The sequence below is a fragment of the Antennarius striatus genome, chromosome 2 (genome assembly GCF_040054535.1).
Source record: "Antennarius striatus isolate MH-2024 chromosome 2, ASM4005453v1, whole genome shotgun sequence".
Lineage (NCBI taxonomy): Eukaryota > Metazoa > Chordata > Actinopteri > Lophiiformes > Antennariidae > Antennarius > Antennarius striatus.
The window spans coordinates 7375835-7396505 of record NC_090777.1 but is presented as its reverse complement, the minus strand read 5'-3'; the positions used below and the strand labels follow the sequence as shown (position 1 = coordinate 7396505).

At 41.6% G+C, this 20671-nt stretch overlaps 1 protein-coding gene across 5 annotated transcripts in view; it reads right to left on the bottom strand.

Moving 5' to 3' along the window:
• The window catches only part of tns2a (tensin 2a), a 90699-nt gene extending 70321 nt beyond the window's left edge, over positions 1–20378 (bottom strand). For 2 of the 5 annotated variants that reach the window (XM_068328678.1, XM_068328686.1), the window contains exon 1: positions 19630–20377. In XM_068328678.1, coding sequence (XP_068184779.1) covers positions 19630–19755 — 126 coding nt within the window. In that variant the 5' untranslated portion in view covers positions 19756–20377. Of the gene's footprint in view, positions 1–8855; positions 8930–13273; positions 13392–19629 lie in introns of those variants that run through there. The other 3 variants (XM_068328695.1, XM_068328704.1, XM_068328712.1) reach the window with 3 other exon arrangements.
• Positions 20379–20671: the final 293 nt, after the last annotated feature.

Below are 20671 nucleotides of genomic sequence, written 5' to 3'. Positions count from 1 at the left end.
CTGAAATGATACATAAACAGAAAGGCTTTTTGTTTCCTCTGTGTGTGCTTTTCCTCCGTGGTAACAAAGACAGACGGTTGTTTGCTGACTTTTTTCCCATTCTACTGCTGGTCTGGTCTGACTGTTGTAGGGACGGGACTGTTTGGACAGCTGCCTCCTGGCATCAACGTCTGCCAGCAGTGCTCAGAGACTGGAGGCCTGATTCAGTAACAGTGTACTATGACCGCAGCAAACTGGATGGTGTAGGTGGACCAGGTGGGTGGCTCAGGGGTTGGTGGTTGGCTCTTGTCTGTTATATAACATCACGTGGTTGCAGGATTGATGTCCTTCTCTAAAATGGCTTTGTCATTAGTTTAGGAAATCGTAAATCTCTCACATTGGGACTTTTATTTCTAGTGAACATAGAATGACTTGATCCACTCTTGTTCTATTTTCTCACAATAACAAACCAGAGATCACATAGACTAAAACTCTTTACAACTCTTTTAGAACACTCCCACTACTAATCCATGTCCATATTGGCCAAAACTTGGGCATTCTATGCAAAATCTGATCATATTCCTATCAATGAAAAAAATCTATGAAGTGTTCTCATCAATGATTTTTACCAACAGTGTTTACCAACCCTCAAGTGTTAATGTCACATTATTCGCTGATTTGGTTGAAACTGAATTGTACATTTGGTTATATATTTCCTGGCATTCCCTCTGATGTCCTCCGGCTGCTTTGCTTGGAATAATTTTGAAGAGTTTCCTGATGAACAGATGGTTTTACTTGCTGCTGAAGCAAATATAAACCACCTTCGTTCTGTACTCCCTGTTGGTACTAGCTTTATTGGTTACTGCAGCAACAGTTAGCTGTTGCAAATTGTACCGATCTCAGTATTGGTGGTCAGAAAACAAACAGTGTCTGAAATGAAGCGGTGTGGCTGCTATGATGAGGGAATCCAGGCCAAGGTGGTTACAGAGTTTCCTGTTGGACGATTTCAATGTTATTTGTTGTAGGTGCTGTTAGCTACTGCTATGTCTGGTAGATGCTAATATTAGCAGTCTTAGCTGGCTCAAATCCAGTTTACAAAAAGTCAAACACAGCTTAAATATGCATATGTATACCCTGTTGTTAATGTGGTCACTGTTGGATATTATATAATATATATGATCATGTTTACCAAACCTTTAAAAAATGTAATTGAATTTACAGTCTGTGGGAATCAACGTCCGCAGTTTAAAATCCAAAGGCATTCAATCAAATCAACTGGACTTGTAGAAAGTTCAGGTCTGAACTGAAGAGTGAGAACTAGGGCATAGTTCAGTTGATTTCACTGAATGTTTTTGGATAACCATGACCTGCATGAATCACAAGGTTCACAGACATATACATTTCACATATATACATATACAGCTGGATGTAATGCACAGTCAGACTCCTTATTACAATAAAGCTCAGTTAACATTCAAAAGTTCCACCTTACCTAATCATTTTTAAAGAGAGTTCCTGTTATTTTTTTATCATGTTTTTATCATGATTTGGATCTTTTTTAAACGAACACCCTTTCATGACCCTGAAATGCAAAAAATAATTAGGTATGGTTTTTTTGTCCATAAGCCCTGCCTTTTTTTTTTTTCCGTGTTTGACTACACCACATTGCCATGAAAACAGCACTATATGCTCTCTAACAAACATTCTTCTACGTGTGTGAGTGAGTGTGTGCGTGCGTGTGTGTGTGCGTACGTTTGTATGTGTGTATATTTGTGTTTTTGGGCATGCATTTGTACACACACAGTGACTATGGTGAGTTTAAAAAAGCAACAAGTGTCTGTTAGCTAAACCATAGTGGTAATGTGGGCTGACAGATAAACACATTGAGAAAAGACTGGCAGCATTCTACCCCTTTCAGTAACAATCAAGACAAATATATAGTCCAACCACAGGCAGCCATGGTCAGACAATGATACAGACAGCTTCAGAAATCTCCATGATTTCTCATGTAGAGCAACAAATAGAGGCTGGATAGGAGTTGAAGCTTTCAGTTTCTGCTAAAATTCCACCCTTCCATCCAGAGATAATGTAATTGTCTCCTCTACAGCTGTTCATCTGCCTTGCAATTCACGGGTCTACTGAAGCCTATCTCTTGCCCTGGCTACAAGCAGGCGGGGTACATCCCGGACCCCAGACCATCAAAGGACCACACGACAGACAAACATCCATGCACGGTCATTATTGGATCTACAGAAAATTTGGTGTGACCCATTCAGCAAAGCTGCATGTTTTTGGAGGTGGGAGGAAGCCAGAGAACCAGGAGAGAACCCACGAAAAACAGAAGGAGAACATACAAACTCTGAACAAAAAGGAATCAAACCCAGAACATTCTTGTTATAAGGTAACAGTACTACCCATACCACTACAACATCCCCTCTGCTAAAATTCCAACATTAATAAAATAATTTTAGTGTTGAATAGCCCCTTCTCAAAAGACTGGTACATTTCAACATCATTACCGAGATTTTCTGGGCTTGCGCTAGCCATTCGCCACTTCGCCATGGGCGAAGTATATTCCAGATTGGCTACAAGGTTTTTAGACTGTGTAGCCACAGTGGCGTACTTATTTTTACGGAAAAAAGGCTAAAACTTTTTCGCTCGCTAGCACCGCTAGCGGCGCTATTTCCGTTGGCGCCGCTATTTCCGCTACCACCGCTCACTAGCTGCTATTTCCAAATGCCGATGGAAATAGCCCAAGTGACCCGAACGCTCCCGATCATTAAATATGCACTTGAGTCATGACCTCCTTTTTTCCAATGAAAAACAAAAGGATCGAAAGAAATTAAGAATCCAGTGTTTTATAGTAGATTTTGTGTTAAAATTCTAATTGAACAACAAATGGTGAATGCTGTGAGGGGGTAGGAGTGGTGACAGACCGATCAGAAGGTAAATGAAAGATATTAACAATACTTTTTTGTAGTCTTAGACTTTTAATCCCAATGACCGGCAGGAATAACCAGCGATGTATATAAATGTGTATTCACCTCATTTTCTATTTTTCATGCCTTTTTAAATTGAAATGAAAAACCATATTATTGAATTAAAAAAACTAAACTATTATGGTATAACAATGGTTTTGGTGGTGGTCAAAGTTAAAATGTCTTCTAGTCCAAGTAAAACTTACAAATAAACATTGAGTAATACCAAGAATCACATGCATTAAAATCAAAGTGTCTAAGTCAAAGTTAAAATGTCTTGTAGTATAAGTAAAACTTACAAGTAAACATTGAGTAATATTTTGTATGTCTGTATCTTCAACATAGTGAATGCAAGTTTTCAATTGTTGAATCTCACATTTATACCTGGATAAAGTAGGATAAAAATAAAGATAGTTAAGCTTGAATTGTTGACTTTAGTGTATTTTTGTAGGTAAACTGAACAGAAAATTTTGCCCTCAGAATGGAGGAAAACGATCCCATTTTCTAAAAAATTTCCCGTGGGAGGCCCCCGTACCCGCACTGTGGTGAGGTATCCCCCCTACACCCCCCTCCCCCATCCTGTGGTCCTTTTTCACATTTTAAGTAACTCATTATATACTTCAGTTAGCACTGAGTGAACTCATTTAGCATTTTCGCTAATAAAGTATTTTCCACACTATGAGGCGCACCTAAAAGCCATTCAATTTCTCAAAAAAACGACAATGTGCCTTACAATCCAGTGGATCTTATTTGTGAAAAAAGTTTTGAAACAGGCCATTCATTGAAAATGCACCTTACAATCAGATACACTTAATAATCCAGTGTGCCTTATATATGAAAAAGGTTTAAAATAGGTCATTCATTGAAGGTGCGCCTGATAGTCCTGTGCACCTTGTAGTGCGGAAAATACTGTGTACAAAATTTCTGCTCATCAGCATTCACAAGAAGAAACCATTTTAGCTGGATAGACTACTAAATATATCAAAACAACCAACTCTGGGGGACAAAAAAAAGGAAACCACAGTGTAGGAAGTTTACAACTTCAAGGAAGAAACACAAATCAATTGTCAGAGTCTGAGTGCATGACCTGTAAAAACAACCAGTGATTCTGAGTTGAGTCCCCAGGATAGGTATTACTGTCACCACAGTTAGAGATAAAAATACATCTTCCTCTGTAAAACATGTGCTATTCAGTAGTCAGTACTTGGGGGTAAGAAAGTAACTGTTGCCCAATACATCAGAGAACAGACTTGAAAAACAAGCAAACAATTAAATTTAGAGCAACATAAAAATGTATATTTAGCAGGAAACTAAGCATTCATTTTATATAATCTCAGTTCATGTGACCACTGGAGCTGCAAAGCCTCCACCTACTGTGACCTGCCTTTTTCCACAGAGGGGCCACAAACGTTAAAAAAAATACTACCTGAGAACTGGGGGAGAAAAACACACACGCACGCACGCACGCACGCACACACGCACACACGCACACACACACACACACGCACACACACACACACACACACACACATGCAGACTGGTATTCCTGCAGACCCTCACTGAAGACAGAGAACATTCCTGTTTCCTCTTCCAGTCCTTGTATCCCCACGCATGTGCCAAGACAAGAACCCCCCTTTCTTTCACCATCTACTGTGCACAAGAAAGTCCTTTTTCTGAAATTTTTAGCCTGCTGGCAAAAAAAGGAACCAAACTTTTCTGGAGTCAAAGAGATGCTTTCTAACCAGAAGTTCCTCCCCTTCCTTGCTGCATGTCTGCCAGCTGTCACAGAACAGTAGCTAAATTGAATGAGGGACGAGTTGGACATAAATCCAACAAAAGCACACACGCTCACACACAGACACACTGCGACCAACAACCATATAGACATGGGGACCCATATTCACATACACATCTTTGGAAAGTCTCTAGCGCCTTCGCGCTTGTTTCTGGCTATAAATAGTCCTGATATTTAGACAATGGAGGACTTGTTTGGGTGTGGCTGGGCTTGCACCAGGAGCTAATATGACTAAGCCACTGTGGCTCAGTGTAAATCGAATTGAGTAAGTCACAAAAAGCCACGTGTCCAAGTAAGTCAAAAAAAGCCATGTGTCCAAGACTTGCTACAATAGCAAGTAAAACTTACAAGTAAACATTGACTAATATATTTGCCTGGCTTGCGCTAGCCATTCACCACTTCGCCATAGGTGAAGTAAATTCCAGATTGGCTACAAAGTTTTTAGACTGTGTAGCCACAGTGGCGTTCTTATTTTTAGGGAAAAAAAGCTCAAACTTACAACTTTTTCACTCGCTAGCGCCGTTATGTCCGCTAGCGCCGCTCGCTAGCACCGCTATTTTCGCTAGCGCCGCTCGCTAGCACCGCTCGCTAGCACCGCTCGCTAGCACCGCTCGCTAGCGCCGCTGTTTTCGCTAGCGCCGCTGTTTTCGCTAGCGCCGCTGTTTTCGCTAGCGCCGCTATTTCCGCTAGCGCCGCTCGCTAGCGCCGCTATTTAAGCTAGTGCAGAGATCAGTACAACAGAGTCACTTCAATAGTGGGAGCTCCACAACAACATGGAACAGTTGAAAAAACCAACATCATCAATGTCAGAAACATGGATTAATGAACAAAAAAAACAACAAAAAAGAAACAAACTTGGATTTCTGATAACATGGGATAACATTAAGTTTGAGACCTTAAAGAGCATGTTGATATATTTTGACAATATAATAGCATGTGAAACGTTAAAGTCTATGCAACAAACTGTTTAATTCTAGTAAACACTGTCTGCTGAAATAGGTTAATATGATCATTATATTCTTGTCGAGAATACTGGCAAGGTCAACTTCTTTTGACTATCTATGATGTTAACAAACCTTGTGTTCCTAGGAAGAAAGTAAACATGGTTATGCTCTAGGTCAGGGGTCACCAACACGGTGCCCACGGGTACCAGGTCGCCTGCAAGGACCACATAAGTCGCCCGCAGGCTGTTTTAAAAATAGAACTTACATCACTACCCACTACAACTAAAATATAATTTCATTCCGTTACTATTCTTTTTAAATCACACTTGCATTTATATAGATTTGAAAATGACAATATCTTCAAAATATGTTTATTGTACATGAACTTTGGATAAGTTTAGGTCAACTCTGACGTACTTAGTATTGTGCACGTGACAAAACCAGTGCTAGTGGATAGTAAGCTAGCGGGTGCAGCTCAGATGGACGCAGAATGCAGTTTCTGACCCCAAGACAAAGAAAGAAGATCTTATCAAAGAAAGAGATCTTATCACTTTCACAATGAATGAGAGGAGGAGTTCTTTTTTACAACTGTTAAAGAAACCTGCGTGTGTCTCATTTGAATGTGACAACGTCAAAGCGGCACAATGTAGACACTTCACTACATGTCATAAAAAGTACCACGCTAACTACCCACCAGGAAGCACACTATGAACAGAAAAAGCCTGTGAGCTAAAAGCAGCTTTGGGTAAGAAAGTCTTTTTTCCCGAAGCTGTTGAAAAAAATTCCTAAACACAACTGAAGCTTCGTTTCGAGCTGCACATTTTTTGATAAAGAACAATAAACCTTTTCAGATGGTGAGGTTTTCAAAGAAGCTATGATGGTTGTAGTTAAGACATCAGTCAAAGATGAGAAACATGGTCCTGACGTAATCTCCGCATCTCCAATGTCCAGAAAGTATGAAGGCTAGACGACTGACCTTCCTCAAGGTCTCCTTCCCATAGGACATGCCCGGAAAACCTCCCCAGGGAGGCGTCCAGGAGGCATTCCGAACAGATGCCCGAGCCACCTCTGCTGGCTCCACTCGAGGCAGAGGAGCAGCGGCTCTACTCCGAGCTCCTCCCTGGTGATTGAGCTCCTCACCCTATCTCTAAGGATGCACCCAGCCACTCTACGGAGGAAACTCATTTCAGCCACTTGTATTCGGGATCTTGTCCTTTCGGTCATGACCGAAAGCTCATGACCATAGGTGAGAGTAGGAACGTAGATTGAAAATCGAAAGCTTCGTCTTGTGACTCAGCTCCTTCTCCACCACAACAGACCTATACAGCGACTACATCACTGCAGAAGCTGCACCGATCCGTCTGTCAATCTCACGTTCCGTCCTTCCCTCACTCGTGAACAAGACCCCAAGATTCTTAAACTCCTTCACTTGGGGCAAGGACTCTCCACCGACCTGAAGAGGGTACACCACCCGGTCGAGAACCATGGCCTCGGATTTAGATGTGCTGATCCTCATCCCACTTGCGTCACACTCGGCCGCAAACCATCCCACTGCATGCTGAAGGTCCAGGTTTGATGAAGCCAACAGGACAACATCGTCTGCAAAAAGCAGAGGTGAAATTCTTTGGTCCCCAAACAGGACTCCCTCTGGATCCTGGCTTCGCCTAGAAATTCTGTCCATAAAGATTATGAACAGAACCGGTGATAGAGGGCCAACCTGTCGGAGTCCAACATGCACCTGGAACAGGTCTGACTTACTGTCGGCAAGCTCTGGCTTTGGTCATACAGGGACTGGAGAGCCGTCAGCAAAGGGCCCCGGACCCTATTCTCCCGAAGCAATCCCCACAAGATACCATGAGGGACACTATCAAATGCCTTCTCCAGATCCACAAAACACATGTGGACTGGTTGGGCAAACTCCCATGCACCCTCGAGCACTCGATGGAGAGCGTAAAGCTGGTCCAGTGTTCCACAACCGGGACAAAAAAAACGCAGTGTTCCACAACCGGGACAAAAAAACCGCAGTGTTCCATGACCGAGACGAAAACTGCATCGTTCCTCCTGAATCCACTGTTTACAGCCAACACTGTAAACAGTGTTTGCTGTGCACCGCTCTCCCCTCCTGAGGCGCTGAATGGTTTGCCAGAATTTCTTCGAGGCTGACCAATAGTCTTCCTCCATGGCCTCTCCAAACCTCTCCCAGACCCACGTTTTTGCCTCCACGACTACGCTGCAGTACGCCTGGCCTGCCTGTACCTGTCAGCTGCCTCTGGAGTCCCACAATTCAACAAGATTTGATAGGACTCCTTCTTCAGCTTGACAGCATCCCTTATTTCCGGTGTCCCCCACCGGGTTCAGGGGTTACTGCCGTGACAGGCACCAGAGACCTTGTGACCACATTTCCGAGCAGCTGCTTCGACAATGGAGGCGGAGAACATGGTCAACTGTGACTCAATGTCCCCAGCCTCCGAGATCTGGGAGAAGCTCTCCCGGAGGTGGGAGTTGAAGACCTCACTGACAGAGGGCTCTGCCAGACATTCCCAGCACACTCTCAAAACACGTTTGGGCCTGACCAGTCTCCTGCTCTGGCAGCGGATCCAACTCACCACCGGGTAGTGATCGGTTGACAGCTCTGCCCCTCTCTTCACCCGAGTGTCCAACAGTTGGAGGTCTGATGATACGACAACAAAGTCATTCATCGACCTCCAGCCTAGGGTGTCCTGGTGCCATGTGCACTTGTGGACATCTCTGTTGGTTGAACAAGGTGTTTGTTTGTTATGGACAAACTGAATAGCACAGAAGTCCAATAACAGAACACCACTCGTGTTCAGATCGGGAGGCCGTTCATCCCAATCACCCCTCTCCAGGTCGTCTCACTGTCATTGCCAACGTGAGCGTTGAAGTCCCCAAGGAGAACAATGGAGTCCCCAGTCGGAGCACTATTAAAGTTTGACTATTTAGTACTCCTCCCAGGGACTCCAAGAAGGCCGGGTATTCCGCATTGCCATTTGGCCTGTAGGCCGAAACAACAGTGAAGACACCTGTCCCCAACCCAGAGGCGCAGGGACAAGACCTTCTCGTTCACCGGGGTGAACTCCAATATATAACCACTGAGCTGTGGGGCCACAAGCAAGCCCACACCAGCCCGCCGCCTCTCACCTTGGACAACACCAGAAAAGTGGAGAGTCCAGCCCCTCTCAAGGGTTTGGGTTCCAGAGCCCAAACTGTGGGTGGAGGTGAGCCCGACTATATCTAGTCGGTGCTTCTCAACCTCCCTCACAGGTTCTGGCTCCTTTCCCCCCAGCGAGGTGACATTCTATGTCCCTAGAGCTAGACTCTTTGTCTGGGGATTGGGTCGTCCAGCCCCATGCTGACGACTGCCACCCAAACCACACTGCAACCGTCCAATACGGTTTCCTCGGCGGGTGGTGAGTCCACCGGAGGTTGGGCCCACGTCGTCCTTCCGGGCTGAGCCCAGCCGGGCCCCGTAGGCAGAGGCCCAGCCACCAGGCGCTCGCATACGAGCCCCAAACCCGGGCCTGGCTCCAGGGTGGGGCCCCGGTTGCGTCATACTGGGCGACGTCACGGTCCTTGATTTTTCTGTCATCATAGGGGTTTTTGTACTGCTCTTCGTCTGGCCCGTCACCCTGGACCTGTTTGCCAAGGGAGACCCTCGCAGGACTATAAAACCCCTGGCAACATAGCTCCTGGTCACTCAAACTCCCCCACCACGATAAGGCGGCAGCAGGCATTCCCCTGATTTTAAAATGTTTGAGTAAATAAACAAAGTGTTTCATGTTTAAACATGTTTTTTCTGATTGTTATTACTATGTAAATTACTAATAATTGTGGAAAGTTAATTATTGATATGTGAACAATAACTTTACATAGTGTTAGAACAACTACTGCTATTTTAATATCAGTATTATAACGTTAGTTATCCATGCAGTTTTGTTATTAAGGAGGTTTGTAGCAAACAGGTCCTGTGTAGCCCTTCATACTACTCGGTGGCCATGAAGTAGGCCTCAGCCTCAAAAAGGTTGGTGACCCCTTCTCTTGGATAAAAGGCTAATATCTGGAAATAGATAAGAGTATGAACATTTGTCAAAATACAATGGATGAAGTATTGTAATGAGAGAGATGTTTGTTGATTTGGGGGGACGGGAATTCACAAGCCTATTGGCTTCTACCCGTCAGCCCTTTTTTTTCGGACATTGTTGTTGATGTTGTAAATGTGATGAAGGTGTGAAGTCTGTTATATTAACATGTTCCAAAGAAAAAAAACTAAATAAATAAAAACTACAATGTAAGCCCAAAATACGGCTGTCATATCAGCAGGCTGTGGGGTTGAGGTCTTTACCGTGAAAACTACAATCTTTATGCATTTCTTCTTTGCCGGTGTAGTTTAGTGGGTCCGTCCGTCCGTCCATCCATCCATCCATCCATCCATTCATCCATCCATCATCTTCTTGTCCTCATGTCATGTCAACTGTACAAAATTGTCTCAATAAGACATCCCTGTCAACGCTCTGTCCACTTTCTTTGTAAGGAAAAGGTCCGATGCCCTGTCATCAAAATATGAAAAGTTTAAGTGATATCGTGACCAAATTATCTCTGATAGTGGTTGGCAGAAGCCAGCAAGGACACATTATGATGAAAAGAAGCAGTTGTGCATAAACAAAAAAATTTTTTGTAAACAACTAAACTAAATCATTGAACCTACAAATAATTTTAAAGTGAACCAGCTTGTAAAACAGACATTTTTGTTGATAATGAATGTACAATTTACCGTATTTATAATCGCATTTTTTACAAAAAAACCCCAGAAAATTTTCACATGAATTTCACTTCAAGGCCTTCCCCCTGAGCATTCTCAGCAAAAAAGGGGAAGAGAAAAATACTATTTTTGTTATAGCTCCTTATTGCAACACATCAAGGTTTTTGTGACTTCTTACGAATGAAATCCCACCCTAAATTGAAAATGCCACACATGGGCTAATGCCTGGGTTCCAGCATCATTTTTTTGCTGATGGAAGCCAAAGTGTGTGTTATAAATGTGTGTCAGTTCATATGTCTGTGAGTGTACAGGCTTGTGTCCAATGGGTGGGACAGGCAGTGAAGGGAACAGAGACTGCCTGTTCCAGAGGTGAGGTCAGCCTGTTGACATTATACACTTCCATCTGTAGAACCCCTGCAAGTAACAAACACACTGAATGGACTCATTGCAACACCCGCCCGACTGCAGTTGTTGACAATTACAGGTAAAATGCACCACTTGTTGAGCCTCAAAATGTCTCCCCTATAACGAGAAAACCCTTGCTAAGTGGATGACATGACCAGAGGATTTAAAAAAGGAAAGCTTTAGGTTGTCTGTCATCTGACTCAACGTCAGCCTGAAGATCAGTTGCAGAAAGTCTGTTGCTGCTTCTGCTCACATCCTTCCATTCTGTTTTAATGTTGCTGGCTATTCAGGTTGGAATGAATAGCTGCTACTGTACTTTCAGCCTTAATGTAATGACAGCTGGTACAAGGGAATGTGAACCAGTCTCTACGTTTGTGTCAGCCTCATTGAACAAGGGGTGTCTCAAGTCAGGAGCCATCATAGACTATTTCTGGACCATCAAACTTCTCAGTTACACCCAATAATAACAAATATACAACATCGACTGTACACTCAATACATCAACAGTATTGTGCTCAGCATTTCCAGTGGAAAACCTCAATGTTTTAAATAAAGTAAATCAATCTCTTAATCCTTTATGTGCCTTGTTCAAAGGCACTGATGTTTCTTGTTGAATTTCCTGCACAAGCTTTCCCAAAAAACCCATTATGATCAAAATCTTCCAGAACAATGCATTTCTTATGGTTCACAGCGAAAGAAAAATGGTTTTGTTATCAGAAAATTAAGCGTTGGAAATGCTAAACACTGCTATCTAGGTATTAATCCCTCTTGCACAGCAGGATTGGAATTTTGACAACATTAATTGGCAGATGTGTTCCCCAGTCATTAGACAGTGTTGGAACATATACAGCACCATGTGTTGTTGGCTGTTGCTGGCGACACGTCTGTTCACAATAACCTTTTAGAATTAAAAATCTTTAAGATGAATGTTCATCACACACATGCACATATACATACAAAACCAAAAGTGGATGCAACACATCTAAGGTCCTACATATTATGTTGCATCAGACAATAAACACAAGCTTTATGTGTGAATTTATGAGTGATGAGACCGACGGAATAATGGTACAGTATATCCATAGCCATAACATACAGTACATAGAAAGTGGCAGATCAGGGCCCTGTGGCCACCAGGAGCCTTAACCACCACCTAAAATGCCCTAAATTAGAGCTTGATTTTTTTTAAAAATCATCAATATAAAAAAGCAACAAAATTTTTTATGAATTTGCCTCCAGAATGCCACGGAAATAGACTCTAATGACAAAGAGGAATTTCTAACAGATTATTTTTTTAAATTACTGAACTGTTCGTACATCTGTGCATAATTTTGATGTATAATCATTCATATAAGTCCTAAACCATCAGTGCTAGCTCGTGGCTTGTACCTCTAATTTATGTATTTAATGTAATATTACTGTTTTCCTGCAGCGTTATTCCCTTTCTAAGAATATACTAAAATTTATTTATTTGACTTCTGATGGATTGTTTTGTTTTAGTTAGCACTTTTTGCCCATCGAAAATGCCTTTAACCATTGCAATTAAAAACAATTAAAAACGCATTAATTCTGTTTACTATGTTTATAGCCTTGGTGGTTTATTTTGCAACTTCAAGTGCAGCATGTTCAATGATCGCATTCTGGTGCCAGAGATACCAGGGAAGCGTTTAAACAAGCCAAGCTACTAAACCTACCAACACAGCTGATGGTGTCTGGGGTCCCCAATTCAACTCTAAGCAGACATAAAAGCGGTTCCGGTCATCAATATAAGAAAACTTATCCAACAAGGGCACATTTTACTGATTCATAAATGTAATTACTGTAATATAACAATGGGTACTTATAAATTAGAACTCTACCTACAGTCATCCTAAAAACAAAACATAACAGTCACCTGGTGTCACGTCAAAACCGAGAACGAGCACACGCTGGTGAGAAACATGCTTTTTCCCGCTAACATAACTTTCACTCAAGGGTCTCGCGCTGACGCAGTTGCAGTAGAGACTGCGATGGGTATTAATGCGTCATGTGATCACCATTCAGTACATGTATGTTACTTTAATGACGTGTGGCGCTTTGAACAACTCATAAAATCTCTTAGTTTCTCATAAAACAGACGCTCTGTCGTCTAATAGAACGCAACACACGGTCAGGTTTGAATCACAGACAGGAGTCTGTGTGTCTCCTCGGGGAGCCTCCCGGAAAACATTTCGTGACCTTATATTGTTTCGAAGTTTGAGCATAACTGCATTACTGTACATCCATCATACGCGGGTCAAAACACAGCCTCTTCGACAATATATTTATGTACACATATGTAAACCTTCACACATATACTGATTTACATAAGTCTAACGCAGTAGGACTAACTTTCTAATTAGTCTAACTGACTTACCTTGTTCATTTTCCCGCTAATCATGATTCCCAATTCACAAGCAGCGCCTCACTCCCACGAAAGCCATCACTAACATGCTCTGCGATAACTTGTTTTCTTTACCCCGGTCCACCCTCCGTGTAGAGCTAATGGGAGGAGCCAAACGCATGTGTGGAGTACTATTACTAGAACGTCAGCCTCTGATTGGTCAGCTTCCACAGGGGGCGAGTGATTGTGCTAGATTCGGACTGGTTGGAATAAAGTTAACGATATTGCTGGAGAACCTTGAAAATGACATTTATGAACTGATCTTTTTTTATATCTCTGGATATTAATTCCGGTTTTCTGTTTGTTCAGTATAAAATAAATTCTTCGACCTAGTACCTTCATGGTTATATGTCTTCAATGTAATATCATTAAAACATTCCAGAATTATCTGTTCCAATAAGACAAAAGTGGTGGTAATATATGCAGAAAAAGATGAAGCCGATTGGGATTTTTTTTTTTTTTTACAGATTTAAGAGACATTTGAAACCTTAACCGGTAAATAAACATGGCAACAATCATCGCACAAACACCTTCAAATCTGGACATAAAGTTTTCAGTCAAGTCAGTTTTTCTATAATGTAATCCTACCACCCAAGGCACTCACTAATATGTCTTCACCACCATCAATCGTTACCTCTACCGTGGATGGAATGTTTTCGCTAACGTCAACTGGCATTTTTATCAATTACACATGCAGTATTTGATGTATTTTCATGAAACTTCATAGAGGAGTGAAGCTGTTTAATTTATGAGTGGATTCAGGTAAAGAGATGAAGGTTTTGTGTGTGTGTGTGTGTGTGTGTGTGTGTGTGTGTGTGTGTGTGTGTGTGTGTGTGTGTGTGTGTGTTTGTTTGTGTGTGTGTGTGAGAGAGAGAGAGAGAGAGAGAGAGAGAGAGAGAGAGAGAGAGAGAGAGAGAGAGAGAGTAGTGTATTTTTTACTTACCTTAACATTTTTATGGCACATGTCTTATTAGAATTTGAATTAGATTGCATTTTAATAAATTGACCTGTCCGGCCACAGCAGAGGTTTGTGCTATGATGTTTTTTGTGTTTATTTGAACCAAAACAAGGTGGCCCATTTGGATGTTGTTGCAAAGCTGCTTTTTTTTTTCTAGGGCCTTTTTTCTCACTAGGTTCAATCAGGTGTTGTTTTATTACTGTTCCAGGTCGGTGAGGCAGGATGTTTCCAATACTGTATCTCTGGATTAGTTTTACTTTCTCCAATCATTTGATAAAATTCATAGCCAGTTACTTATTATTGTGTCAAAAAAATTTCAAAATTTCAGATTTTAATTGTTTGAAATCCATTCATATTTTATCTCCTGACTCAAATATGCATAAGCAGTGGGGCCTCGTTCTTTGCGGTTAATACGTTACAGGAACCATACGTGACTAAGGAATCCGCGATCGAGATCGTGATCTATCTTATTATTTACGGTAATTTAAACGTTTATGAACCCTCCCCATACATATTAAACCACCGTCTGTCTGTATTACCTTTTCCCACACTCTTATCGATTGTTTAAACTTTAAACAGTCACTTTCGTGAGAAAGAAAGGTCCTCTAAACTTTAAAGTACACTTGTGTCTCACGAAAGTCCGAGAAGGAGCGCACTTTCTGATGCCGTCAGCCAATAGAATGCGTGTATGGTATCACGTGACTGCCTCTTAAAAATCTGCGATGAGGTGGAGTAGCGAGCGTTAATGTGCGAATGCGCGAGGGCGAACTGTTTTAAATTATTTTGTGTAGTATATCTACTTTTTTTTAAATAAATCTCTTTCTATGATCTTTCACTCTGTGATTCGTAATAACTCTTCAAATAGTCAATATGACGTTGGTACTTTTCTGTAACACAGATGTAATTCATGACCGTCTGGGGGACACTGTTGATGACGAGTGTACAAGTAGTGACACCTGGTGCGTAAATGTGGAAATGCACAAGTTGAGGCAGAGTTAGACAGAACCTACTTATATTTCTCACCCTTCGTTGAAAAAAGACCTTCTCTGCACCTGGTGGGTCTCCGTCATTTCTGACAACCAACCTAAAATATGGAGGACATCTACCTTTCTCGTAGATATATTGTTTGAAATAAGCTGGAAGACGTTATGATATTTTCATTTTCAGAAACAAAGCCAGAGCAGTCTCGGCTCACTTATTCCTAACAGAAAATCATTTTATATGTCCAACAGTCTTTTAGTCTTTCCCAAACTACCTGCCGATGCCCATGGTTGTGATTATATTCAATCTGTGCCCATCTATTCACAATGGTCCATCCATGCTGTGTCTTAAAATTGTCCAATATTATTCCGACCTAATGTATGGAAGAGTTATTCATGTCTGCCGCCTTAGTCTTCTAGTCACTTCCATATGTTCTAGTGCTTGGGGGGTGTTGGGGTCCTCGGAGGCCGTAGAGTATATCCCCTACCAATCAGTGTACAATGTAACTGAGTTCTGACAGTGCAGTAATCTAAACCAAAAACAACACATCCAGTAATGGAGTCCATGCCTTTTGCTCACAAAGCAAGAATTTCCGGCTCATAACAGAAAAAAAAAAGAAGGACTGATGGTATGGGGGCCTTGGGGAGTTTAATTGGTTGAGAATTTTTCACCCTCTCTATTTAAGACCTTTGCAGACTGAAGGATAAAAATTATAGAGTTGAAGTGGATGAGTAATGATGAAAGTTGCAGAGAACAAATTGGTTAGGTAAAAAGGTAGGGGCTGCATGAAGAAATAAAAAAAATAGTGGGAGACCATGAGAGACAGGAAACTGGTTCTTGGGTTTGGAATGAGGGATTGAGCTAGTGAGAGAAGTGGGGGAGGGTCAAGTCCCAAGGAAGATGGAGATGACGAAACGATGGATTGAGCGAGTCATATATTTAGATGCTTTTACAGACTCCTGAAGCATGAATCAAAGATCTGCTCCAACAGTCCACCAAAGCTCCAGTGTTTGATCATGGTAAGCACTAAATGAAATGTTTGCAAGGTGTGTTTTTGTCTCCTTTGTCTCTATTAGAAAATTTAAACTCTGAGGAAGTGGAAGGACCTGGATCATGCCTGGAGAAAGTAGGAACAGAGCAAAGAGGAAATAAGAGGATGAGGAGGCTGGAAAAGGGGGCTGTATTGCTTGACAGAGGATTGTGAAAGACAGTTCCTTGCCAAAGCCTGATAAGGTGCAGCTGTTAAGGAGAGAAAGGATTGGACAGAATTTGCAACCAACAGTGATGCTGATAAAATAAGAGCACGAGTTAACGTTTGTTGTGCTGATAAAGTGAATACGATCTGTGAACTGTTGTGGACGAACACTAAGCTCAATTATCTTTGAGTAACTCAAAAGGAGATACTTTGTGTATATTTTCTGTCACGTGTTTCTTTCAAGGGTGGTCCAGGGATTTTTTTTTTGTTGGAGGTGGGGTTTGTAGACTTACTGACGGAGGAAAAGGTTTTTGCTTTTCCTTTCACCCTTGATCGGCTTTCTTTTGCATGCTTGCCACACACAACAAAAAGCATTCCTCAAATCCTACTCAGAGTTTGGGAAACATCCAGCCACAGGAATCTAGTCTACTTTAGCCACCCTCAGTGTGGAGCTTTCTTAGGAACTCTCCATTTCCTTTCTCAGATGTTGGAATGTGATAATTGTTCTTCTTTTCTATCTTTACATATTTCCCTCTATTGTCTTCTGTTGTGGATATTGAGTGAATCTATATTTAACCATGGCTGCTCAATGTCCCCTCCTCTATTGGGTGTGTTTGTATCGAATGCTTGTGGTCCAAGGCTGCACTATTTGTCATGGCCAATGTAAACTTTTTTGCTCATGACAAATTACAGGGAAGCTAGACAAACACATAAAAATCCATTGCCCGAGTGGCAGGTCTCAGTGTATGAGCTAAGAACACAGCTGGCTGTGTAAATTAAAACTAACTCACCATTCACACTAGTTAAGAGTCAATCCAGTATCCACATTCCTACTAGTGTTAACAAAGCTGGATCAGAGTGTCACCTTTGACCTTAAAGTGACAGAGAAAAGTAAGATCTATAGCCAAGCCAGCAACTCTAGGACACTGTACACATTGCTAAACAAATGCTATCATCAACATGCTAATGTATTCACAATTACAGTACACTAAGTAAGATGTTAACAATCAATCCTTAAATGATTCCCCATAGGGAAGTTATTTGTTTCCACTCTAAATAATCACAGAAGTATATACAGTATATCAGTACAAATACATGTACACACACACACACACACACACACACACACAAAACAAGTGGCCTGAAAGCATGCAAAAAATGGGAGTTCACCTGCAGTTCACCTCCCACTGCCAGTTCACACTCCACACTTTTTGGCAACAAGGGTCTTGAATCGACCAATTCGATCCTTCCGGTCCTTCAGTCCAAGACCTTGTGGACTAGGCCACTGGTGCTATAGTGTTTCACTTCAATACAGTCAATATGCTTTAATTAATTTGTACACTGTAAATATTAAACAAGATCACGTTAAATTTGCATGAATAATTTCTTGTAAGTCAACCATGGTAGTATCTCATCTTAGACAGCACTATAATGTACTGTAGATTACTGCACAACACAAATAAGTGTCCTCAAAGCAGTACAGTAAATACAATCATCATATCCCATCACAACTATTTAGAGAAAGGTATTTAACAACAATTGAAGCCACATGAGCTGTCTAAATGAATTACAGATGTTGTGTCTATTCATTCTTTTTCAACAACAGAGTGAAATGGGCCAAAAGTGTTTTCTCCATCATTTTTAAATTGTAGGGTCTCAGGTCCATAGGTGTTTATTTTTATGCACAACATTGCTAGTGCTTCTATATGTATACCAGTAACGTCTCAGACTACCATACTATGGAATGTCTCTCTGCAATCCTAATCCAAAGATAATACAAGAATTAAAAGCAAGTCAACAAAGAAACTTGTGAAATAATTGAACAAAAACACTTCAAACACTTCACAATTACACAAGCAGAATTTTAAAAGATGTTTTCAAGCCACCATTTACACTGCTCTTTGGTGCAGTAAGTGAACAAAATGTTTATGGACCACATGATGTCTGAAAAGTTCACAAGTTCTTGACAAAACGACAAAGAATTATGTAGTCACAGCATCATATTCTGTTGCTTGAGTGTTTCCTGCAAGGGCTTGGCATTAGTTATGTTTATGCATGGTTTTTAAAAGCCATGTCACATTCAGGTCAGATTTTCACTTACTGGTACATCCTCTCACAATTGAGACCTGATTGATTATCTGGTTATCCATGGAAAACCAAAACGACTGCATTAAAAATAATGAAAAGAAGACAAATTCTTAATATAGGCCATTGATAAATAGGAGCCACAACATCTCCCTGAGGATAATAACTAAGATCTAAGTGGTTCCCATAACCCTGCAGTGGGGGGTTCACTGCTTTTGCAGCATGACGTCACACAGACGCCTCCACATTCCCACACTGTTCAGCATGTGATATGGAGACACAGGGACTGGTGTATCTATCAAGCACACGTGCGCAGGCGCACACACAAACCCACACACACAGACGCACACACACGCGCGCACACACGCGCGCGCGCGCACATAGAGAGAACGAGAGGGGGGGTGAAAGTATTCTTTGCCTTTGAGAGAATTCCTATATCTTGATAAAACCATAAATTATTGGGTATAAATATAATTGAACTTGATGGAAATAGGACAGAGGTCAGAGTTCTTCATCCCGTCTTGATGGATCAACATAAGAATCTCTGCAGCTATCTACATCACCTCTGTCACATTGTCTCATCAGGGGAATTCTGAGGTCATCACAACAAGGCTGTATTGTATTTGAGCAGATGTGTCCTCAGCTCGGAGAAGTCATTGTCATCCATGTCTTTTAAATAAAATATGACAATTCTATCAGCTACAGGAAATGCTAAATTAAATGTTTAAAATGGGAATGTGTGAATAAAATTGGGCCATAAAAATTAAATAAAAATGTGTTACAGGCCAATTCCATACACACTGACGCAGTGAGCATAAGAAAATGTTTTAAAGTTGCAAAGAAAAAAAAAATCCTGTTTATGTCGTAAAATGACACAATCAATATAGGATCACAGAAAGCACCTTTAAATCTATTATGTAAAAATTTTACAATGTCGTAGTAATAAAAAAGAAGCTCTTTTACTCTCCTTCTCTGATATGATGTGAAAACTGACTACACATAGGAATGTTTCCTAAGTGTCCATGGTGATTTAAATCAATTTCTGCATTCCTAATAACTACTAAAAATCATTTCATGCCACATTCAGGTAAATACTGCATGTCTACTGACCTTTGTTAGTCTCATTTTGCCACTGTCGCTCCTCTCCAGACTCCTTCTCTTCAATGAGGAGTTTCTGACCAACACTGGTTGCACTTCTTCCTCCCCGCACTGCTCTGAACCCAGGATGCAACCCATGTAGGTGGATGGTTCCCAGAGCTGGGACTTGTTCCTCTTCCTCCTCCTCTCTTCTTCTCTCCTTCTGTCCTCCCTCCTTTCTCCTTGTGTGTCCTTTAAACAGGCTTCAGCCGAGGCTCCTGGGCAGCTGTTTTTGTCAGCTGGAGCAGAGGAGCGGGAGGCCCTTCCCCTTCTACTGGCTCTTGTTCAACTCTGCTACAGGGACAGAGGGAAGGACACACTGCATGTTCTCCCTGCCCCCATCTTTCTACACCCACTATAAAAACACCTCTCTCAGACTTAGCTGCATTACCATACGGATAACCAACTTTTCTTCCTTCGATAGTGCCTTTCCTGTTGCTCCTTGTTTTTCGCTCCCAAAATTTAGTTCCCTACTTGACGTTACTTCCATTTCAAACACATAACTACGTCCTCATTTCCTCAGCTCACATATACTGTTTGACCTTTGACCCTCACATTAAGGCTGATTCATCTTGTCATCCTGTGAATCACTACCTTTTTTCTCCTCCAGCTTTACCCTTCTTTTCTTTATGTGTTACATTTCTTATTCTCTCCCAGTCCTATCATCCAAACAGCACATCTCTCCCTTCTGTTTCCCTCTCTTCCTCCTTCTACCCCACGACCACAGTTGCCTAACTCCCTCATATACAATTACCTCTCTGTTCTCACCCCCGCCCATCTCTCCTCCTCAACATCCTGCCTCCTGACAGGAGTCTCTCCTTAACGCAAACACATGGTTGATATTGTCTCAAAAACAACTGAGAAAACCAAATTGTAACGGCATCTCTTATAGTGATACACATGATGATTCAGAATGGACTGATGGATGCTTTTTGTGTAACCACAGAATTCATACACAAGGTAACGTACCTGTACTAAATAGACCTGTAACTAAATGATGTGACAAGGAGTATTT